This window comes from Protopterus annectens, chromosome 6.part0 (assembly GCF_019279795.1).
Source record: "Protopterus annectens isolate FY-2018-M chromosome 6.part0, PAN1.0, whole genome shotgun sequence".
Taxonomy (NCBI): domain Eukaryota; kingdom Metazoa; phylum Chordata; order Ceratodontiformes; family Protopteridae; genus Protopterus; species Protopterus annectens.
Genome location: NC_056737.1, coordinates 1,161,477,986 through 1,161,502,381, shown reverse-complemented (window position 1 = coordinate 1,161,502,381; position 24,396 = coordinate 1,161,477,986). Strand labels below are relative to the sequence as shown.

At 37.2% G+C, this 24,396-nt stretch overlaps 1 protein-coding gene across 1 annotated transcript in view; it reads left to right on the top strand.

Moving 5' to 3' along the window:
- SLC4A10 (solute carrier family 4 member 10) overlaps positions 1 to 24,396 on the top strand; it is a 3,247,445-nt gene that overhangs the window by 1,476,774 nt on the left and 1,746,275 nt on the right. Inside the window, exon 6 of the mRNA XM_044074780.1 lies at positions 7,190 to 7,378. Within this exon, the coding sequence (XP_043930715.1) occupies positions 7,190 to 7,378 (189 nt within the window). The remainder of the gene's footprint in view (positions 1 to 7,189; positions 7,379 to 24,396) is intronic.

The following is a 24,396-nucleotide window of genomic DNA, read 5'->3' as shown; positions in this document are numbered from 1 at the left end:
TTGCATGCAGAGTGTCTTTAGAGGCCGCTGGGCTATACATCTGCATTACATGCTGTTGATTGCTTGTTATGCTGTGCCATGTCTGTCTTTCCTGTTGTGCTACTTGAAGGCCTTGGCATGGACACCAACAGATGTGATGTTTTCAGATTACTGTAATAAATGATCTAGCTGAGAATCGAACAGGACAGCATCTTACTGTGAGGCGACAACGTTACCGCAGCACCACCACACATATATATATATATATATATATATATATATATATATATATATATATATATATATATATATATATAGATATATATATAGATACACAGACACATATATCTAGATGTTAAAGTATGTTTTCTGTACTGTTGAATGATTGTGCTGGATGATATGTTTGTGGTAACATCAGAATAATGTATATCTGTCATGGCTAAGTGGTAAACCACTTTGTCTTGGTTTGCAGGTACCTGGGTTCGAGCCATGCAGAGGCTGTTTACTTTGTTGCTGGGCAGAACATGGGCTGTTGGATACAGAGTGATTAAGGCACTTTAAAGCAGTTGTAAGTGGGTTTGCACAGATTTGCACGGAGGTTAGCACTGCTGACTTCCGGTTACAGTGTCTTACACTCAGTTAGCTTCTAAATTGCTTACCTGTGTAGGCAGTGCTTACCCCTGTGCAAACAGGCTTAAACCCACTTACTGCTTCTTAAAACTGCTTACTCTCACTTACCCCCAGTGCTAATTTCTTTAAAAGAAAAGAAAACAGAGTTGATAGGAAAGTGGTTAAAAAGGGGCACAAAGATGGAAAGACAGTAGGGAAAATAGCTAGGGATGTACACAAAGGGTGTAGGGAAGGTCCATAGCTGCCCATTTCTTCTACAGCAACAGCTGTGCATATACACTGAATTTGGAGGTAGATTTTGACACTTGAACACCTGGGAGATGGGTGAGGACAATGTGAAATAGACAGCTATGTATGGGGTGAGATTTTTTTGTGGGAACAGATTGTCCTTTTTTTTTCAGGTGGGAGTGGGATGTTGCGGAGGGGTAGAAGATATATTTGGGGAGGTAGGTTGGGTAGGTTAACAGACAAGACACACAATATGCATACAGGGGCATTATGTGACACATGTGGGGGTAAACACCTTGATGGGGAGGGGTGTTCGGATATCGGAAGCCCACAAGCCCCCTAGTGGTAACAGTGGGACTAAGGTCCCCACCCATGGGCAGTCACCACTGCACATTCACAGCCCCAAAGGTGGCTGTGCTGGGGGCTGAGCCGCAGAGCCAGGCTGACTCTGTAATCATGACATGTGGCCCTCAAGCTGGCGTAGAAGATCACTGACCTGGTCGTTGATTGCTCTGCACACCACGACCCCAACCTGGCAATGGGTGGCAGGTGCCTGTCAGCGCCTACTCCTGGCGGGGTGAGCCCCATCCCCTGAGGCGTTTCCATCCAAAGGTGGTGCAGGACCAATGGACAGGGAGGTGCTGGGTTGGGCCCCAGACATGCTGGTGGCCGGTGCCTCAGCCAGCTGAGGTGTGACAGGTGCGTCTGCTGGGACCGGCCATCCCAAGTGTGCTATAGTGTTTAGATTTCAACATCATATATGGGTTAGTAATAGTCAACACATTCCAGGGTTAGGTATAACAGCATGCATAGATATTCCCATTAACCCAGACACCAGATATGGCACAGTTGCATAGCAAACAGAACACATGCATATATGGGACCACAGTGGTAATAAGAACAGCATGCAGGTACATTGGTGGCACTATGCCAACAATGTTGGAATAATTCAGTATGGCACATGCATGGGAATAATTAGAATATTTATCAAATGATAGGCCATTATCAGAGTCAGTACATACCAGTTTAGGTGGGTATGTTGATTATTGTTGAAGATAAGGCGGAGAGAGAGAAAGATGTCAATTAATAAGTAGTATATTCCTGTACTCCACATTACTTTCCTAGTCAATGCTGTTATCTGTACCTTACAAGTACTACACTACCCTTTAGACCTATATTTGACAGTGATATGGCTGTCAACATCATTACACATGAACAATTTTACTTGCAGTATACACCTCTTACCTGTTATACATGTGGAGGGAATGTTTGTACAGTTGTGGTGTATAATTCTGTGTGCAGACAACTACCCTGGCAGGATTCAAACTGTGGCTGTGTGTGCTAATAAAACAACAGTTCATATCTCAGTTGCATGTGCTATTCAGGTTTTGTTGTCTGCATTTTCCCTGTTTACTGTCTATGTGTCTCTCAGTTGTACTAACTGGTCTCTGGGGATTACACCTGTCATATACAGGCATTCCTACACATTCACGTCATGGTGCATGGTGTGGGTAACAGTGCTTAATACTGCAGTACAATTATATGATTGCAAATCTACATTACCATATGATACCAGAATATACTCATACATTCCAGCAGTTAGACCTGTTTTGTCAGGCTGTTACACTTTTATTGCCACACTAACAATATGACACTCTTCCTGCCATATTCTCTAGTATATGCAGTACTTGCCTTGAACAATACAGGTTTTATACTAGCAATTACTTTACTACTACTTTTATTTTTATTTCCTTTGACAGTAAAAGCATGAGTATTACTAACCTGCCTCGCATCACAGTCACACCAGGTGGCAGATGTGGGCCTCCTGGTTCACAGCCTGCTCCATTGCAGCTGTGGGGGACATAAGATGAATATTTAACCATACCTATCCAAGATATACCTGAGCTGGCAATTATTAAACAGGTAGTGAACTGATACTTGCACACAGCTGGGACATCCACTGATGCTCTAGCCTCTTGGAGCCACTCCTCCAAGTGGTCCCCCTTCTACCACTTCAGGTCAGCATAGTGGTGCCTGACCTGCTCAACAGTTTTGGGTATGCCAGTGGCACTGGTGAGGTCATGGGCAAGACAGTCCCAGGCCTCCGCCTTATATTGGGAGCCCTGGTACTGTCCCTGAAACAGTCTCTGTGCATGGTCTTTAACTAGGAGTCCAGCCATGACCTTGGACTCCTGGATGCACCAGTGCTGCCCCCAGAAGCGCACTCCTTCTCCCCTTACTGCCCTTGTGCCTGCAAGGGGAAGCTACAACCAGTTATGAGCTGTATTCCCGCCTCTTGGGTTTAAGTAGGGCCGATTTCCCACATTTTTCCATAACTGGCCAGTTTTGAAAATGCTAAACTATGGGCAAACCTGCTTACCTAAGGTTGGCATTGTTTAAAGGGGTATACCACTGGGCACAAAGAGTAAGCTGGTGTACATATTGCTCACACCTCCTAAGCTAGCCTGTGCAATACTTGGTGTTGCCTACATTCATTATAATGCCTTTTTGGCATTGTGTTATTATTCATTACACCTTATATGTATGCCTAGTATCCCTGATTGATGTGTACATACACTCTGTGGGGTCCTTGTGTTTTATTGGAGACTTCAACACTCTATTACAAGTACACCTCACTTCTGGGCTTACTGCTGTACTCCATTTCACATATTTATGTTATTTGATGGGTTATGGTACATATGACTGTATACTGATGCCTTTCACAGGTTCAGTTTGGTTATATTATGGTGAGAACGTTTACTACTACCTCATTTTTCTGTACTTCTGTGATGGCTTGGTGGATAGCTACTGGGATTATGGTGTATAGGGTCCTGGGTTCGAGACCTGCATGGCTGTTTATTTTGTTGCTGGGCAGACAAAGGCCTGTTGGATACAGAGTGATTAAGGCACTTTAAAGTAGTTGTAAGCGGGTTTGCGTGGGTTTGCGCGGTGGTAAGCGCTGCTTATTTCAGGTTTCTTACACTCAGCTTCTACTTTGCTTACTCTGTGTAGGCAATGCTTAACCCTGCACAAACACACTTAAACACGATTTCTAGTGCTTATATATGCTTACTACTGCTTATCAGTTCTTACACCTGCTTACTACTGCCTTATTCATTATGACACTGACTCTTCACCTGTGCATTTCCTGCAGTACTCCAGTTCATAAATATATGTTATTTAGTGGGGTCCACAAAAGTACTTAATGGAGTAACCAATTCGTGAAGTTATAACAATTCCCAAGCCATTCAGAGCATAGGTAAAATAGAGGCGAATCTTTGTTACAAATAGGTGAACGGTTTCATGATAAACATATCACTTCATCAGACCGTATGAAAAGCATGGTAGCCATCTCCACTTTTAAATGCATATAAATCAATTAAGCAACCATTTTATATCCTACAACAATGAAGTTATACTTATAAAAACATAGTTATAAAAACAATAATATAATACTGAAACAATATATGAGCACAGTATATAAACCTGTGTATGAAAAATGCATTATTAATATACTATCTAAAATACATATCAAAAAATGCTACTGTCAGAAATATATACATTTTAAAAACACAAAAGCAACAATGTGACTCAAGCTATATAAAGCTTTCAATATTGTGTATATTCCATAGAGCCCTTACTTGAACAGTTTTATGTTCTTTAAAACTGGCTTCAGGGGTACCCTATCATTCAGTCCCTTCCCCTTATTTGCCCTTAACCTTATAATCCATCTAGTTTCATAAGTCTCAGTATAGTTATACATGTCACCACCCCTATTACTGGGGTTAATTTTCTCAACTACCAAAAAAGTGAATTCATGATCATTCCCTTGAGAAGACATATGTTTAGCTAGTGCAGTTGTTAAAGTTCCATTCCTAATATGAAGTAGGTGTTCCCTGATTCTAAATTGTAACTTTCTATTGGTTTTACCTACATAGAAGGCCGAACATAGATTGCAGACTGCTAAGTAAACCACATTGTTTGTGTTGCAGTTTCCTACTATATCAACTTCATATGTTCACTTGGTATCTGGATGAACAAACTTATTACTTTTATTAATGTATACACACTGACTGCATCTGCCACAAGGTATTGTACCTTTAACAGCATCTATTTCATGTCCCTTGCCTTCGCTGGGATAACATAACATAACATCCTTTTCAATGACTTTTTATTTTTGAATATAAAGCTGGGATTTTCTCCTACCATCTGTTTAATTTCAGGGTTCTTTGTTAATATACATCAATTCTTTTTAATCACATTTGTTACTGTATTTATATCACTCGTACAATAAATAGAAAATCTAACAGTATCTTTCTTTTGCTTAAAAGGTCTTTTCCTTTCATCTGACAATGAAAAATATGTTTTCACTATGTTATCTCTCCATGAGGTAGCTTCATCCAGGACTCCAGTTGTCATATTATCAGCGTATCCTCTCTCACTGAATCTAAGTTTCAAGCCAGATAATTCTTTCTCATGCTCCTCATCCCTAGCAGTCAACCTAGAAGTTCTAAGGGTTTGTCCCTTCACTATATTCTTAAAAATATGTCCTGGATGCATGCTACTCTTATGAAGTAAGGTGTTTCTGTGACATGTTTTCCTAAATAGTCTGGTGACTAAGCCATCAATATCATCCTTGGAAACAATAACATCTAGAAAATCAATTTCATATGCTGAGTTTTTCATTTCAAATTTCAAAATATTAGTACTATTTCCTACCTCTAAGAGAAATTCCTCTAATACAGTTGCAGTGCCATTCCAGATAAAAAAAAGATTATCTACAAAACATTTATAGAATAGGATCTGAGGCCATTTATCTCCGTATAACACATATTTATTTTCCCACTCAGCCATGACAAGATTCGCCTAACTGTTGGCACTAGCCATGCCCATGGCCACACCATCCTTCTGTACAAATAATTTCCCATCAAAATAAATCACATTATTAGTTAGGACCAACTCCATTAATAAGCATGTCAGATTTACTTTTGCTCCATCATAAGTCCCTTCCTCTAATAAGTGTTGTCTCAAGAATTCCAACCCAGTTTCATTAGGAATGCAAGTGAATAGTGAGCATACATCTAATGTAACTAACTTTAATATTTTCAGGTCTCCTTCATATCCATTCTTAAAGACAAATAAATCATGTAAGAATTATTTAGAGTCCCTTAAAATATTGCCATTCTTATTTACTATCGTCTCAGGTGCGTCTCTATATAAATAGAGATGGGCTCTGTGGACCAGTTATGTCCAGACACAATTGGTCTTAATGGGGGATGTTGGGCTTCCTTATGAATTTTTGGGAGGCCATGTATACTAGGTATTAAAGGTTTATCCACTCTAAAATAATTATAAAGCTCATTAGAGATAGTACTATTTAGTAAGCATTCATATAGTGTTTCATTTAGACCAACAAGCATCTTTTCCATATCAGCATAACTTATACTCTTATAAACTAAAGTGTCATGTAACATATTGTTATTTAGTGAGTTTTGCAATAAAAATACTGGTTATACCATGCTTTGCCATGTAAAATAGACTGTGCTGCAGTGGGACTCAAACTAGAAATACCTGCTAATTAGGCGAATGCTCTGCCCACTACACTATTGCTGTGCTGCTTCATTTGCATATATCTTCCTTGTTATCTTCTTCAGCCTTTTAAGCTGCTTTAACCATGGCTAAGCGATGGGCACACCCGCGCACCTACGGTTAGCTGTACTTGGAGTTTTAAAAAAAAAATAAAGGGGTTTCTTCTTTTGATTTTTATGTCCTGTTGCTGTTATACACATGGGGGACTGTTGGAGGGGATATGCGGACACCTATGAGCGGTCTTGCTCATTTATTTCTACTTTGTGCTGCTCTACATTGCAGGGGCATGTTTATTCTGAGAGCTCTGCTCTCAGACACACCCCCTGCACTCGTACATGCTCCGTGTAAGCCTAGGAGGTCGGGCAGCACGCCTTCATTAATATGCATGGCGCACTGCCGTCCTCCTCCTACATGGGCGCTTCCATGCAGGATTAAGCTAGTCCTGCATGGAAGATTAGTGAATCGAGGGGATTATCTTTCTGCCTAATGCATATAAACACATGTTTAGAAGAATTTAACATTCTATATTAGCATATAAAAGCTGCATTTTTCTCAATCAAGCTTTTAATTGTAATTATATATATTTTAATTTAATAAGGAATGAAACTGAACAGAAGCCGTAACCCATGTATATTTTCCTAACTGTTACATATAATGCCAATAAATCATCTTTACCATTTAAACTGCTACAGCATGTGTAGTTTTTTTCCATCATGAAGTGCGCGGTGATCTATGTAGTTTGATTGCCGTTTTCTTTATGTAGATATGATCCTGGATCAGCAGATTTCATCAGGTCAGCTTACTGAAGACCTTCGGCAGAAAGTCTATGAAGCTTTACTTAAGCAGCATCATCATCAGAACCAGAAGAAACTCAGTAACAGGATTCCTATTGTGAGATCTTTTGCAGATATTGGCAAAAAGCAATCTGAGCCGCATTCCATGGATAAAGCTGGTAAGTACCTGACATTTTGTCTAACTTGCCTATATGAAAAGATACTTTCTTAATTCCAATAATTATTTTTGAGGGACAATACAGGATATTATTTTTTTTCTGGGATAGCAGTGCAGACTTTAGAACCAGTTACTGTGCCTGAACGATTGGTACAAGTTTTTTTTTGTGAGATCTGCAGGAATGGAACAGTTCAACAGAGACACGTTAAGTTGTTAGGAGGAGGATTTTTTTCTGGAAGTCTGTAGGTATGGAAAGGTCTGTAGAATAATGCTCTAGCATAATGGAAGTTCTCCATGGGACGAGTAGACATTTTGTTTTCTGGAGAGTGATGCAGTGATGTTCTGTTATAGGTGAGAGAGCCATGTGCCTGCGGATATTATTAGCCCTTGTTTCAAGCAAGGTTATGATTCTTTCTTGAGGCAGAGGTAACAATTGGAAGTCCATATTCCAGGCGTGGTATGGCTTTGCCTAAGGAGGTAGAAAATGTTCCTATATATCTGTAGAAATTTATGGTTTCTAATTGTTTTTTTTCCATTGTGTGAAATTGTCCAGTTAGTAGAAAGTCAACTCAGTCTGTGTGGTGTTCCAAAAAGAATTGCTTTAAATTAATAAAATTATTTGAACAAAAATAATTACTTTAGTCTTCCATATTGTTTTCTTTAATGTTCTTTTTCTAATGCCATCACAATAATGGACACCATTCCTGAATGAGGGTAGGATATGAGTTCAGGAAATTAGTATTGCTTTAGTCTTTGGTGTTTACTAAGAGTGCTCTTCTCAGCACCAGCAGTATACCCAGAACATATGTTCATATGGAGTTATATAAACGTAGCATATTTAAGTAAGGCTGACATTTAAATTCTCTTTTATTAGCCCTATTTCTCCTGTTTCTATTGCAACCATCTGAGTGACTTTACCCACACTGCTGTAGTTTCTGCCATCATATCCTGGTATTTTATGGCTTTGGGTCTTTCTGTATGTAGGACATTATAAGTGTTAGGAGTAACTATTTCAGTGATTAATGATACATTCATCCTTGTTTTCTTTGACTACTATATGCTTTTTTTTTTGCATCTACTTTCTTAATTGTTTGTAGTAGCTTTCCAGAGTTATTTAATTTTCTTCTGGCCCTGTTCTTTATGTTCTGTTTATTTTTTTTTTGGGGGGGGGTCCCTGTTTCTGCCAGATTGTCATTTTTGCGTCGATTCCCTTTCCCGTTTCTTTCCGAAAGGTTTCTGTTGATCTAAGCGAATAAGTCATCTTAGACTTGTTTTTGTGTGGTTTAAAATTTTCATTATGACTTGATATGATGATGTCAGCAAATATATATATGCAGTTTCATGACTACAGACATACACATATAGTCAGTTTCAATGAATTTCATAGTTCATGCAGACCAAGGGAAATGTAATTTGTTTTAAAAGCCTGCTAACATTTTTGGTAAGACAAATCAGCAGTCCAATACCTGTTTGAATTTTTATCCTTGGGATACAATTTGTTCTTTGTCGTGGCTATGCCACACAGTGGTTTATCACTATTTCATAGTCACTGCCTTGTAAGTGATTGACGTAGGGGTGTACCATATATAAGCATTTCATTATCCATGAATGTGGTATTTTGTCAGGTGTTTTTTCTGTAATCTATCTGTACCATACTTAGTTTTTTCCTCTTTTTATAGCTCTGTAGAATGGCTTTTTTCAACACCCAATGATCCTCTGTTGCATATTACTATCTTTTATTATTTTTTCTTATTTTGCCAAGACTGAGTTTTTTTAATAGATGGCTATCAGTTCTGTCTTTATCAATTCTAATATATAATTATATATTCTCATAAGACAAGTTATTGGTCTGTAGTTCTTAGGATGGCTTGTCGGTTCCCTCTTAAGGATGAGTCTAATTTTTTTCTATTTCTAACCAGGTTGGTGTCTGCTTGGATGTGCATATATGTACTTTTTACTCAGGGATAAATCTTTGTGTAAAGATATCAGTACTTATAGCCAGAAGTTAGGTGCTTCATCTGGACCTGTGTTTCTTTGTTTGTTTGTTTTGTTTTTTTTTGGGGGGGGGTTCATTTAGGAGCACTCTTAATTATGTCTCAGTTTTTCTGCCCATTACTTCATCCCATTTCACATCCTGTATATTATTCTTATTTATTTTAATACTTCTGTCCATTCATCCTCTTTGGTACAACGGGGCCTTCTTAAATGCTTCTCCAAATGTACATGTTTTTGCTTTTTTATTAGTATTTCTGTTATTTTGGCTTTGTTCCCAGTTCTGTATAAAACATGTTTGGGTCATCAATGAATCGTTTGTTTTATATTTTTACTTTACATTTATGTACACGTAGTCTACGTTTCTCTGCTTATGCTGATATTTTTAGTTTATTTATTGGACATTATGTCTGATAAATCCTTGTCTGTTTTAATACTGTGTGGTGATTTTACCATACCTATCTAAGAATTTCTGATGCTCTGTTCCCTTTTCTATATTCTTGTAATATCTCTTGCCTAATTTGCTTAATAGTTTTCACTATTCGGTGCTTCCATAGTGGCATTCTGTTTGCTGCATTCCCTTCTCTTGCTGTTGCACACATTTGTCTACTAACATTTTAGTTCTATTTCCTTCCTGTAATCTGTTAGTTCCATCTGTCATAACGTGTCTCTCAATCTCTGCTACATTTTATATTCGTTATTTTCTTTTCTGGCGTTTTCTGTTGCTGTTTGATTCTCATTTACTTCTGGTTGGATGTCTGTACACTGAGGATGCGCTTATGTTAGTTAAGCCAGTATCTCAGTGTCTCAGTTCTGAAAAGTCATGTTCTAGTTGGTTTGTTTTGTGTGTGTGAGTATAACGGGGGTGGAACTGTCGGTTACCATGTTTTCAGCATAGCGAATAACAGGCAGCAGTTCAACATCTGACAGACATTTGTAAATAAATATGGAGAATGGCGAATAGTGAACCTTATATAACACCTTTGGCACTGGGGCCGCTGGTGACCATGTGACTCCAGTTAGTATTTTTAGAGCATTTACTGGATAGAAAGTCTGTGAACATACAGATTCTTGGATTGAGATGAGTAGGAATGCATGAGCTACAACGTTGAAAACTTTTGCTAAGTTGATAAACACAGTCTTAGTGCAAAGCCCTTTGTCCTTATTTTAAGTATCATCATTGAAGGTACAGAGTGCAGTTACTGTACTTTTCTCAGGCCAAATTCATGGATTTTGTGGTTTTCAAGATGGTTGACTAGATGGTTGTAAATTACTTTTTCAAGTATTTTGCCTAAAGTTGTGAGGATACAGATTTTCCTGAATTTTCCATTGAGAGAACATGATACTCTTGGTATACATAAGTCGTAGAGGTGTTTCAGAGGTTGCAGGATATGTTTTTTACAAAGAAGTATGAACCATGCCTAGATGCCATTGATTCCTGATATGATATAAGATGGAACTTTATTGAGTTCTTTGGTTACATCTTTTGTTGAGATCAATTTTAAAGTAGAATGAGAATGGCTGAGCATTGACTTTATTTGGAGAAAGAAAACAATTACTTTTAGGGGATCTCCAGACAGGGAGAGTGGAGAATTGCTTTATAAAGTCTGATGGATATCTGTGTGTGTGTGTATGCATGTGTATCTATCTATGTATAGATACAGAGATAGAGATAAATATCTATTCAAATGTTGTTTCGTTGGCACCTCCACATCAGGGATCCTTAGGAAAGGTACATCCAATTAACAAGTCCCTAACCTTTATTTTGATTGTATTGTGTAGACGTTTCTGTTGTGGTAAGGAAGTTGGCCTTGTGTTATCAGCAGCTACATTTCATTGTAGTACAAAGTGATTTCTACTTTCATCAGAGGGGCTGTTTTCCAGGTTGTCCAAGTTATGTCTCTAACTTCATTAAGACAATTGTGTTCCTTAGCTATCCATGTAGTATGTAATGATTTTAGGAGTCTAGTGACTTTGAGGAGGTATCTATCTTTGAGTCTGAGGAACTGCAGATAATTGATATTTTGATGGGTTTTGGATCAGAAAGTTATTAAAGAGAGGGAGGAGGATTTGCGATGTGGGGCTTTCATATATAGATAGATAGACAGATAAATAGATATATACATATATCACATAATCAGTATAGGAGTCCTTATAGTCTGTGACAGTGAGTCAGTTTTTGGATTTGTTTTCTTAAAAGAGGAATCACTTTGTTAGTGATGATTGTGTCTGTGTGTGTCTGTGTGTGAGGGGGGTGCATTTTCTCTGTTCGGACAGGAACGTTAAACCTTGTATATGTGATTGCCACAATTTGTTGCCTATTCACAGCAAACTTTGAGTTGCAACATGTTAAATAAAACTGACAAAACTTTCTTTTAACATTTATGAACTGGCAAACTTGCATTTTGTGAACCCTTTTTCAAATATCACATGTGGAATTCCTATGAGCCTGCATCAGTATGGCTTCTTAGTATCTTCTCTCGCAGTCACTGGATTGCCAGCAGTTTCATCATTTTGGTTTGGGCTAGCATTGCATGGCAGTTAATAGGACACTTCTTCGTGAATTAACTTTAGTGGAAAAAAAGCTGTATTGTTAGTTCAGCAATGAAACACATTTAATATGTATTTTATTCAAAACATCGTTTGAACATATATCTCAGAATATCTCTAAGCTGATATATGATGCAAATTGTATATCACAATGTAAATTCAGCCTATAAGAAAAGCTGACAGGTATGGCCAGATGGGGTTATGTCATTTATAAATTATTTTCATTAAATCTCAATGCATTGGCTTTTATTTGTACTATTTGTACTGCTGTTTCCAGCTCCACATCTGAGATATATTCAAGGGCACTGTCTGTCCGAGAAGCACTTTTTGAAGACTGTATTTTTTTTTACATTGTGTAGTATTCTGTTTTTCTTTTTTTCTGACCCTGTTCGTATTTAATAGGAAAGTGAAACAAGCTTTGTTTAGCATTTTCAATAAAGTATAGCTATTTAGATAGAATAAATAGATTTGAGATTATTGCCCAAAATGTCGGCATAGACAGGCTTTGTCTCATTATATCGTAACATAGCTTGAGGAGTAACCAGCTGGTAATAATAAATGGAAGGTATAGGACTGCTAAGGTGAGACCTAGAATAGGTCAACATTTTTATTGGTGTTAGACCTTAGCTGAGGGTATGGTAGATAGTTCACTCTTCAAGCTCTCACCTGCAAGTAATTAAGTTTTGGGGGAGAAGCAACTGCTTAAACAGTTAGTGGTCAGAATCAGTGCTGCAGAAGTTACACAATCTACGAGACTCACTGAGTCAGTTTTAAAGGAGTTTGGAGAATCTAAAGGGCGAAAAAGGCATTCTGCTGTCAGGTGAGGTGCTGATCAAGAAAATGACTGAAAGGGAAACCATATTTTCTACAAGAGTGTTGAAGAGATGGAGCTCTTTGGCATGATTTTTTGGCCCCAAGGCATCCTTCCTGGATTAATCGTATGCAGTAGAGCCAATATGGTAAAACATTTTGCTTTGTTTGTTTGCATCTGCATTAGTGGTTAGTGACAGAGCCGTAGCATTTAGCTTTCAGTGCCACTCTGATCTGGTGCTCCTCAACTCTGTTGAAGAGCAAAAAAGATTTACTACATTTCCCAGCCTGTAATAAGCAAAGTCCATTCTCCCAGTCTTCTGATCTGCACTCCTCAGATCCGAATTGTGCTGCAGAAAGTAATGCCTAAGCTGGATGAATGCCTCCAGAACCTGACCCCCATACATCCATAATGTAGCATAATCTACTCTGACATCATATGTACTCTTGGAGTGGAATCCAGACTGTTAGAAGAACTGTTTCACCTTTTGCACTTTTGGTAGTTGCTTCACTCTCTCTCTACTTTTGTAACTTTCTAACATTCTGCAGTTTTGTTAATCGTGGCAGTATCTGCACGTTTCATAAAAATTGTTTCACCGTCTGTACTTTTTGTAAATTACTTTTGTTGAAAGAAGATTCATCACAGCTGTTGCTGCACGGTTATAGTGTTTTCCTTCTTTCTGTAGCCTAAAAATAACTATTCTAAAAATGCTTTAAAAACAAATAGGAAACTCTAATTCCCTATGTCTTATTTAAAGGTGAAAATCACTTCTTTGTGTGGCGTCACTCTCTTATCAGTGCATTCCAAAATTCTATTAATTAAATTTCTAGACCCCTCGTAGTGAATAACTGAGAGTGACTTTACCATGAATTGTGTAATTCAGCCAATCAGTGATTCAGTCTCAGCAGGATAACTTCTTATAACTCTGAAGAAATGAAGCCTAACTGAGAGCCAAAGTGAATATGGAACCTTTGAAAGCAACTGACCATTACACAGAGCCAGAAATGTAACTTAAAAAGTCAAATGATAGATTTTATTAAAAGCACAATTGTAAACAATAATGGACACTTTTTCTACATCTATAGCCCTACAGATGAAAATAAACTACACTGTCATTTTGTTATATGTTTGTAAACCTGGATATAGCAGTGTAGCTTTAGTTGTTAAAATTCAAAGCTGTATTATACTGTAACTATAACAACAAAACTAAATAGCTACAAACTGTATTCTTAACATTTTGAAAAGTGAAGTAATTCATAAAAATGACAGGTATTGGAAAAAACAACAGTGCTACCAACAAATAAGTCCACCATTCCTAAACAAAGTATTGCACATATCATTCATACAGACCATGCGCGCACACACACACACACACACACACACACACACACACACACACACCTTTGTATAGATACTGTACTTTTTCAAGGCAAATTGCACATGTCACTCATACATACCATAGACACACACACACACACACACACACACACACACACACACACCTTTGTATATATAATGTACTTTTTCAAGGCAAATTGCACATATCACTCATACATACCATAGACACACACACAATCACGTTTGTATATATGATGTACTTTTTCAAGGCAAATTACACAGAACAGAGTAACTGGGCACAATATGGCCTAAAACGAAAAGTTTCAGAACCTGCACAATACTGCTGCCAACTTTTTTTAAATGGTAATCATTTCAACAAAAGCAAAAGTATGTCTAGGATTTATTGTAAACCTGTGTTCAGCTGAAGAGAAGCTGAGGAGGAGTATGTCTAGGATTTATTGTAAACCTGTGTTCAGCTGAAGAGAAGCTGAGGAGGAGTATGTCTAGGATTTATTGTAAACCTGTGTTCAGCTGAAGAGAACTGAGGAAGAGTATGTCTAGGGTTCATTGTAAACCTGTGTTCAGCTAAAGAGAACTGAGGAAGAGTATGTCTAGGATGTATTGTAAACCTGTGTTCAGCTGAAGAGAAGCTGAGGAGGAGTATGTCTAGGATTTATTGTAAACCTGTGTTCAGCTGAAGAGAAACTGAGGATGAAAACAAATACTGTAAAACACACTAAACATTTAATTTTTTTCAATGAAACTTATTATAAATAAGACTGAAAATGATGCAATACAAAAGCAAAAGGGAACTATTTTTAATATATGTTAAGACAGAAAATGTTCACTTCATGACTGCTCTCAAAAATATATAAAAACTATGGCCAGTGTGTATTTCTAATAATTAACAATGATGGTGCAGGTTATACAGCATTTACGCACTTTTTCTTTCCTTGGACAACTTGGTCTTCTTCTTCTTGTCTGACATCAGCATTCCAATAAATACTACAAAAAAGTACCAGCGGTATGTATTATTATTACTCAGATAAGAATTATACAACAATAACCTACACCAGGGTTGTGGGCAGAGAATTTAATTTTCTACTTGTGCGCTGTTACTGCTGCCCCCCAACCCATGTGGCAGTTTAAAATTTGACATGACTCCCAGCACTTAACAAATGTTTGCATCACTTTCCCTCTAAAACCTTTAAATATATATTTTATCATTCTGTGTAATTCTTTTTGGAGGAATTAATTTAGAAAGTTGTGATCACAGTATTGCATAAACAGCCATGTTTTCCCTAAGTAATATCAAGAAAACTGTACTCATTAGAGTACAAAGAATATGCCTAGTCACACCTGTGTTCCCTGTTGATTCTGGGATATCATACTGTGTAATTCTGTATTTCTTAATATTAAAAGTGTGACACAATGTTATGTGCTGCTCATTGGGTTTCCTGAAATCATTTGGTATTGTCTCTATCCATAATAATTGAAGAAATGAATCCAGTGAATGCCATTTTATTTCCAGCCCCAGTTTCACTGCTGAAACATATTATATTTTATTTTATTTATCTATATATTCTTCATTGACCCACTTGACCAGTATCCTCTTTTCAGGGAGACCTGAGGTGATATTCATACTGCCTAGGAGAAATTTAGCCATGGCACTGAGAACCTTGTCAATACGTATCTCCTCCCCAGTCTTCTTTATGGTGCCCCCATCTTTACTAACTTCTGAAGAATGCTATAACAACGTTGCAAAATGTGCAGCAAATACTCTTTTCAGAACCGAACACTGTATAGCACTGAAAAACCTAAACTGGTTAGAACTGCCTCATCATCTAACATATACATAACTTCTTACAACCTATAAAATATCCAGCATTCATCTGCCTGTCCCACACTAAAAAACATTCTACACAGCTAAGATACCAGTTGGTCATTATGATCCAGTGGTCAAAAACTCCTGTCTGTCAACAAACCTAGCAAATGTGGTGGGCATTTTTTGTATTCATACAAGGGTGCTAAGGTCTGGAACTACTTACCTGTAACTATCAGGTTTATACCCTCCCACCTTTCAAAACTACTTTCTCACTAAGATCTGACTATGTTCTTGCTCAAACCTGGATAAGCTACATCCCTAAATCTGAACAAGTACCTTTACATTCCTTATACCTCCTTAATCACCTTTCTTCACTTACTTCCTTACTGTTATCTAATTCTCTACCCTGACTTTCTGTCTAAATATACCATAAACCTTTTCCCTCACTTCATATTGCAATTCATATGTGTATTAGACTAACTTACCTTTAATTTCTCTACAAACTGTCCAAAATTTCTCTAAATATTAAATGATTGTCATATACCTTTTAATGATTTTTAACCAATGTTTTTATATTATGTCTGATTTGTTATAATTATTTAAACTGCAGATGTTTTCGTTTTATTTTTGAAGACTGTAGAGCTATTGTTCTTAAAAAGTTTTGTAATAATTTGAAGCTTTTTTTCCCTGGGCCTCTGCTAAAAATGGGCTTCTACCCATTCGGACTTCCCAGTAATCAAATGCATATAAAATAAATAAATGGATAAAATAACTTTCCTTACTCTTTAGAGGACTTTTTCTTAGGTGGTCACTAGGTGGCACCAGAGGGCTGTTGCTGGTTATCACTGAATCTAAGATGGAGGCTGAGAGTGGCGATGAAATGGCGAAGAAGAGAATGGAAAGTGTAATTCCGAAGGGGAAAATTTGATTTGGTGGTGAATATTGTGCCATCAGGGGGGGTCTGGATGAGTCTATTTTCCAAAAAAAAAAAAAATGATGCATGAAGCAGAACCAGAAGAATTGGAGGCCATGCAGTGGAGTGGGTTGATTATAGGTTCATAGGTTAGTACTAGGCTAACTGCCCTTACAAGCCATTGCAAGCCTAGCCAATTATCCCTTCTGAGACTCAAACCCTGCACCTTGTGTTTGTAAGGCAAACACCTTAACCATTAGGCCACCCTCCCAACCCATGGACAGGTTATTTGAAGATGTAGAGATTACAGAAAGACAGAAGGATGCTGTAAATGATGGTATGGATAGAAAGGGGGCATGTTTTAAGGGAGTGCTTTATGCTGAGCTAAAAGAAGATGGAACAGGGAGTGGTAAACAGAAAGAGATTGACAGCGGTATTTTCAGAGTAAAAACATACGCAATGGGAATACCAGGTTCCAGTGAAAGAATGCAGAAAGAAAAGGGTGTGCAGGTGCATTGGAGACAAACTGGAGCTCTTTAGAGTTGAGGGGAAAGGCCTGTGATGATGGTGAAAACAAAGGACGAACAGCAAACCAACAGGTAAAGTGTTTTAGGCAATGATGTTATTCCCTTAGGATTCATTTTGTCTGATATTAACTGAACCTGCCTGTGAAATAACTTTTGCATTAGCAGAAAAAGTTCATAATTGTGAAATTTGAAATAATATATCTCCTAGGAAGGACTATGTTTTTAAACACACCTTTATCGAATTATCACTTCTGACATAGGCAATTTTACATTTAAATGTATAGTGAAAAAAGAAAACTGTTGCAGTTAAGAACAACTGAGATAGCAGAAAATTAATTAAAATGTTCCTTCTAAACATATGTCAGAAAGTGCATAATATTAAAAAATGTGGATGACAGAAAAGTATGTCTTGGGGGATGGGAAGTTTATATACCTGTAAAAAAACAGAAAATAACAAGATGTAGCATGTGCCTAACCTGATAATAAAAAAGTATGTAAAAAGAAGTGTTAAGTACTAGGGCAGCCATGGTTTTGGGTGTGTGTGTGTGTGTGTGTGTGTGTGTGTGTGTGTGTGTGTGTGTGTGTGTGTGTGTCTGTTTTCTAATGGATTAATCACATTTACAAAAAAGGGAAAAAAAGGTGTGGGCAGTGTGGGATGTTTGGCTATTATGTAGACCATATTGTAGGAAATATGACAGTGAGGAGCTGGTGTGATTGTCCACTAATTAATAGAGAAAGACAATGTGAGGAAATGAGCACAAAGAACAACTTTTTAAGCAAGAAAGGATAAAAGACAATGATGAAAAATTGTGTTGGGTAGGGGTGAAGGACTATGATGTAATATTTAGAAAAATATGCTCTATGTGAAGTCTTGGATCTAGAAACACACATAGAGATAGAAATCAGGCATGGAGTATTAGAAACATAGGAAGAAGTAGCGGTAGATGTGAACTCTAGGACAGAAAAAAGTGGAAGGTTCTATTGGGGAAGGGAGGAGAAAAGGAGGACAAAAAATGAACTGAAAAAAAAACACAAAAAGGGAAAAGATCATATTGCCGGATGGGTAATAACAGGAGAGAATAATAGTATAACAAAAAGAAACAGAGTTAAAAAGACTGACAGGAAATCTTTTAGGAATGGAATGGCTTAAAAAAAGAAAAAATGTAGGAATGGTATGTCTTAAAGGGAAGAGGTAGTTGTAGGAAGATCATATGATGATGAAGCCATTTTACAGTAGTCTGATAAAGTGGCAGATGGCACAGAAAAAATGTATATTAAAAAACTTTAAATAAAAGAGAGAAAACAATGGAAGAAGGAAAAAATGACACACAATAAGCAAAAACAGAAATTCGTGAAAGAATAGTACAGAAAGGGGAAGGGGAAATCTTGATGAAGAAGATAAATTATGTAAACAAATAACGAAAAAAATGGAAAGAAAAGTATTTAGTCAAAATATTATTTGAATGGGATAAAAGAAGTTTCCCCATTTTTAGATAAGAAATTGAGATATAATGAGAGAAAAATGAATGTAATAAATGACGGATATTGACAGATGAAATATAAAGAAGAGGAAATTATGGCTAAAGCGGAAAGGTATGTACAGAATATGTATGAGAAGAAGAATGCAAGAGAAAGTTTATGGAAAGTAAAGAAAGTGAAAAGGCCAGTAATGGAAAAAATGAAAAAAAATAATCAAGAGGAAAGGGAGGATGCTATAAACGAAAATAAAGAAAATTCCTCAGCAGGTCAAGATGCATTAGGTTATAGATTTTATAAAGAAACAGCAGATAATGAAGAAGATGTTTTTCTAGAAATATTGAGTGAATGGATGAAGGAAGTTATAAAAGAAAAAGTGATTCATAAAGTGCTTATAAAAGTTAAAAGGGAAAAAGGGGGAGAGAGAAGAAATAAAAACTGGAGACCAGCTATGTTGAGAAATACTAACTCTAAAATGTTTATGGAGATTATTTAGAAAAGAATGATAGGCACCATGAAAGAAGAACGGGATTAAGGGTGTACAAGGTTAAAGGGAAAAGAGCAAATGAAATGCAGATGGTAGGTAAAGAAGTGGTTGAGTGAACAGCTAAGGGGGGAGGAGATAGAAAAGTGACAGTGATATGGCTGAGGTGTTTGATAGTATTTAACAGGGGGAAGTCTTGAACATTTTTAAAAGAATATGAGGTTGGAAAAATGAGGTTACTGAGGAGAAATTATAAAAATTCTTGTGTGCCTGTGATGGTGAATGGATGGGCAGAAAAAAAGATAAAACTGAGAGGGTTAAAGTGGGGTTGTCCGTTGAGCATGTAGTTTGTGATGGTAGTAAATGCAGTTATGCAAACTTATTAACTAAGGTTAGCAGCTGGTAAATAGGAAGGGATGAAGGTACCACTAATGTTAACCTATGCAGATGGTTTGGTTTTAGTAAGCAAAAGCAACATTGGATACAATAGGTATACAGTTAAATAAGTCAAAAAGTAAGGGGGTTGGAGAATTTGTAAGAATGATAGGAATGTCTTTTACCAGAAGAGAAAGTGGTGCTGTAGGGGTTAGGTTTGGAAGAGAACAAATAGTTAAAGAACACTGGAGAGAAGCTCTAAAAAGATTATGAACGTTGACAGACTGGTGGAGGATATTTTAGATGTCCCTAAGAAAGAGACTATACACATATACTTTAGGAAACCTAGCATGAGTAAGTAGTTTGTATATGTTTCCAAGCAGTATGGAAAGTGAATTGATGGCTATTTTTTTATTTTATTTTATTTTTTTTTATGAGGCACTAGGTTGAAAAACGGGATAGTTTATAATGTACAAGAATAAAAGGGGTGAATTTAATAAATCTAGTTGTTTTCATAGCACCAGTAAATTTGTTTTAGGTATGGAAAAGTGTCTAAAATTCAATAGAAGGAAGTTTATTATCTGAAAAAGATAAAGGTATGCGGATGTGGAGGAGTAAAAAAATAAAAAGAGAAACAAAAGATATGGAAAGGAATGAATATGAAATTAAAATAAAGACACACAAAATTGATCTAAATGAAGCAGAAATGGAAAGAAATGTATGGCTTAAAATAATGAAAAGAAGTCCACATGTACCCTAAATATGGAATGTAGACCTCTGTATTAATTAACTCAGTTCTCTCTCCATGTGATAGGTTAATTGATGGAATTTTTCTATTGCAGGAATTATAAAAGCAATCCGATAGGATTCAGTCCCCATCTGAAGAAGCAATTGAAACGAAAACGTAGTGTGTGTATAGCGTTAATGTGTGTCTTGCTTGCTGAATAAACTCATGTTTGTTGCAATACTGCATGGAGTCTCCTTTCCATATTCAGGATACCTGTGGACTTCTTAGTGATTTTTGGTGCCTTTGTGTACTTTTTGGGGTTTTTTTTAAATAATGAAAGCAAACTATCATATTGATCCGTAGGAAAAATGGGTGAGGGGGGGGGGCTACAAGTAAGCAGTATGGAAATGGCAAAAAAGAGTGGAATCCTTTTTCAAAGCCAGTGAAAAGTAACATGCAATATAAAATAGTAAAAGAAAGAATGTGTAATAATTGTAATACTGAAAATATATCATGACATTGTTTTTGGATTGTAAAAAAAAAACAAGGCTTTTTGACATTCAAAATTTCTTTTGACTAGAAATTATTTAAAAACATTGAAATGAATATGGTCCTGTAAAGGAAAAATAAGTTTGGGAGAGAAAAAGAAATTGAAAATGGGATAAAATTTTATTCATCGCTATGTGGTGTTTATGAAAAAGATGTCAAGAATTGCTGTATCCCAAAATAAAAGATAACGAGGAATTAAATATATAAAAATGATATAAAAATGGTCATGTTGGAAAGTGTGTGGGTGATGGATTTAGTAAAATGAGTATGTAAAGTAATTTAGTATGATTTCTAAAGTATTTTATAATGTGTAAATAATGAACGAAAAGTGAAAAGTGTTAATATAAAATGTTAACCTGGTGGGCATCTTTGAGACAGTCACCAAAGTCCTGGACGAGGGGAAATCTGTGCATACAGCCTATCTAGACTTAGCCAAGGCTTTTGACACTATCTCCCACTGAGGCATCATTGACAAACTTACCCAGCTAGGTATCAACCCTTATATCATTAGAAGGGTCACTAACTAGCTCACTGATAGAACACATACAGTCAAAACAGGGATCAGTCCTGGGATCTCTACTTTTTGGACTCTACTACTGCAAAGTACGAGCAAAAACTAAAGGTCTGTGGCTGACAAAGTTTGCTGATGACTGCAAACTGGGAGGAGTCATAGAATTTCCAAATTATGTCAAAGTCCTACAAGAGGGTCTTACACAAAGAAATGATTGGTGCCTAAGTTATGGCCTTAAACTCAATGCCAAAAAAATGTATTATCATCGCTTTCAGTAAGAGCAATGTTCCTGCTAACTACCACATCAATAGCAACACCCTAAGTATGCCGTCAGTGGTGAGACACCTGGGTACGCAGGTTGACAGTAATCTTGCCTTTGATCACCATGTCTCCAGAGTGGTAAAAAGGGCATTCTATATTGCTATCTCATAAGTAAGGGCATTGCTTCCAGAAAAAAAGAAATGATAACCTCCCTGTACTTTTCCCTCATCAGGCCAGTAACTGAGTTCGATGCCCCTTTTGGTATGTACATGTCCAGGCACCTGCAGCAACTGGAGAAACCACAAAGGTTCCTCACAAGGGAAATTCAAGGTCTTCATCATCTGTTCTATGTGGATCATCTGAAATCACTGTCACTTTATTCGGTTTCATATAGACTACTCAGAGAAGATCTCTGCCTTGCATATAAACCAATCTCTGATCCTGCTTTATTGGAAATGCCGCATATCTGCAAGTCAAATGTTACATGGGTTACTCACTCTAAAGACTTTAACCTGGTGTGTGACATTAATAGAACCTACTGGAGGCAGAGATTTGTCTCCCAGAGGTTATCACACCTTTGGAACAGACTCGCACTTCATGTCAAACAGAGCACCTCATTGAAACTCTTCAAACGCAGTCTAGACAATTGGATGGGTAATCATAAATTCACCACAGGGGTTCCACCTCTATCCCTCTTGAACATGGGCATTAGGTGCTGATCATGGAAATAAGGGTAGAACTTGGCTAGGCTTGTGAGGGCCCTAGGGCCATTAGCCTAGTAACTTCCTATGATCCTGTGATCCTATAATAAAGCAACCCCTTGTCTTTTTTCAGTTAGTGCTGTGGGATCTTTTGCATCCACCAGAGCTACCACTAACTCAAGCGGATGGGCCCTCAGTTGAACATCTCATCCAAAGGGCATCACACTCAAGAGTGTAGTACCCCCTTATGCTGCATTGAAACATGTTTTAAACATCCAAAAGGCATATCACAAATTCCTTGGTATATGTCCTTTCATTGTTGCAAATTCAGTACAACAGAGATGGTGATGCCTGAGCCTTTCTAAAACAAACCTAAAATGACTGAAACCCTTTTGGTTGTATTACTCTAAAAATGCATCTCTGTCCACTGGTTTGGAGGCATTTTCAATCAGATTTGACAAATATTGCAAGTTTCTCTACACCAGTATAAATTACACTTGATTTTGTTTGTTGTTTGCTGGAAATGTGTTTGGAACTTTTAAACTGTAAATTCTCAGAGGTCATAAAACCTCAGCCAAAAAAAAAAAAACACATACTAAACCACCTATCAGACATTGTTATCAGCCTAATAGTCTCAGCCTGGTTCCAAATCTTCCCAGAATACGTCCTTCAGATTAAAGGTTGGGACAGGCCTCTCAAACTGGCTCTCATAATAAACAGAATTTCACAAAGTTCAGTCTTTGCTCCTCCTCTTTTCCACCGAATCAATAACTCTCCCTTTGACCTACCACAACTCCTCATCATTTTGCACGCTGATGATACGGTTATACATAGATACAGCCCCTCTCACTCATTCAACAGTAACTTCAAAATGACCTGCAGGTATTCTTGTCTTAAAACCAACAAACTTCTACTAAATTCCAAAATCATAGCTAGTAAAAGCTCCAACCAACATCTTCTTTAAAAATGGCAACAACAATGCAATTGATTCTACAACCACCTCCAAATACCTTGGAATCTGGCTTGACTGGGCTCTAAATTTCAAAGCCCATTTAAGAAAAAACAAGAACCAAAATAAGCTACCTCATTTTCTGGGCCAGAAAAATCTACCCTAACCTCTCCCATCTTGCATATTCTGCCACAGGAAAAGGTATCCTCCTTGTTCAACTGGAATATTGAATTCCTCTAACTACAGCAGCCTCTACCAAAAAGTCTCTCTGAAAATTACTTTTCAACAAGATCATTATTTCGTATCTAACTTTCCTAGCTCAGAGTTCCACGACACCACTATTACTAAAAATTACTGGCTTCCAGTCAAGCAAAGAGTAAACCTCCTGCCAGTGTTTCTTTTCTCCAAACTTCGGTTTCTGAACATAAACTTTGTTGCTGCAAAACTAAACAATCGCCACCACATACTTCCTCAGATCCCACTATCAGACAGGTCCCGTTATTCAAATACTGAGAACAAGATTTTAGCACACTAACCACTGCCTTTTCTTCCACTTGTTTCCCAAACTGAGGCCAACCCTGAAGGGCCCTTTCTAATTATACTGCATTTAGGCCTCAACTAAAAACCTATCTTGTCAGACAGAGCTAGTGTAAATGATTCAATCTGGTCAAATCACCTAAGCAACTCAGACTTTCACTGGTTCTCCACTTAACATATATCTACTATACTGACATTACTTCAAGAATACACTTTAAAATGTATTGTATATATTGTAAATTTTGTATATGTTATATGTTGTAATCTGGGTCTGACCAACAGGTCTTCACTGCATCTTCCCTAAAGCAAGTATATGCCGTTACTATGCAGTGTTTACTTGTTATAGCTTTTGTGTTTATCTTTTTCTGGATTATGTCATTCATCCTTCTGGTATCTGTATACCAATGGGCTAAGCCTGAAATAGGTCCAGTGAGATTGGTGTCGTAAACCAGTAAATGGACTTAATAAATAAATACATAAATAGGTAATAGAG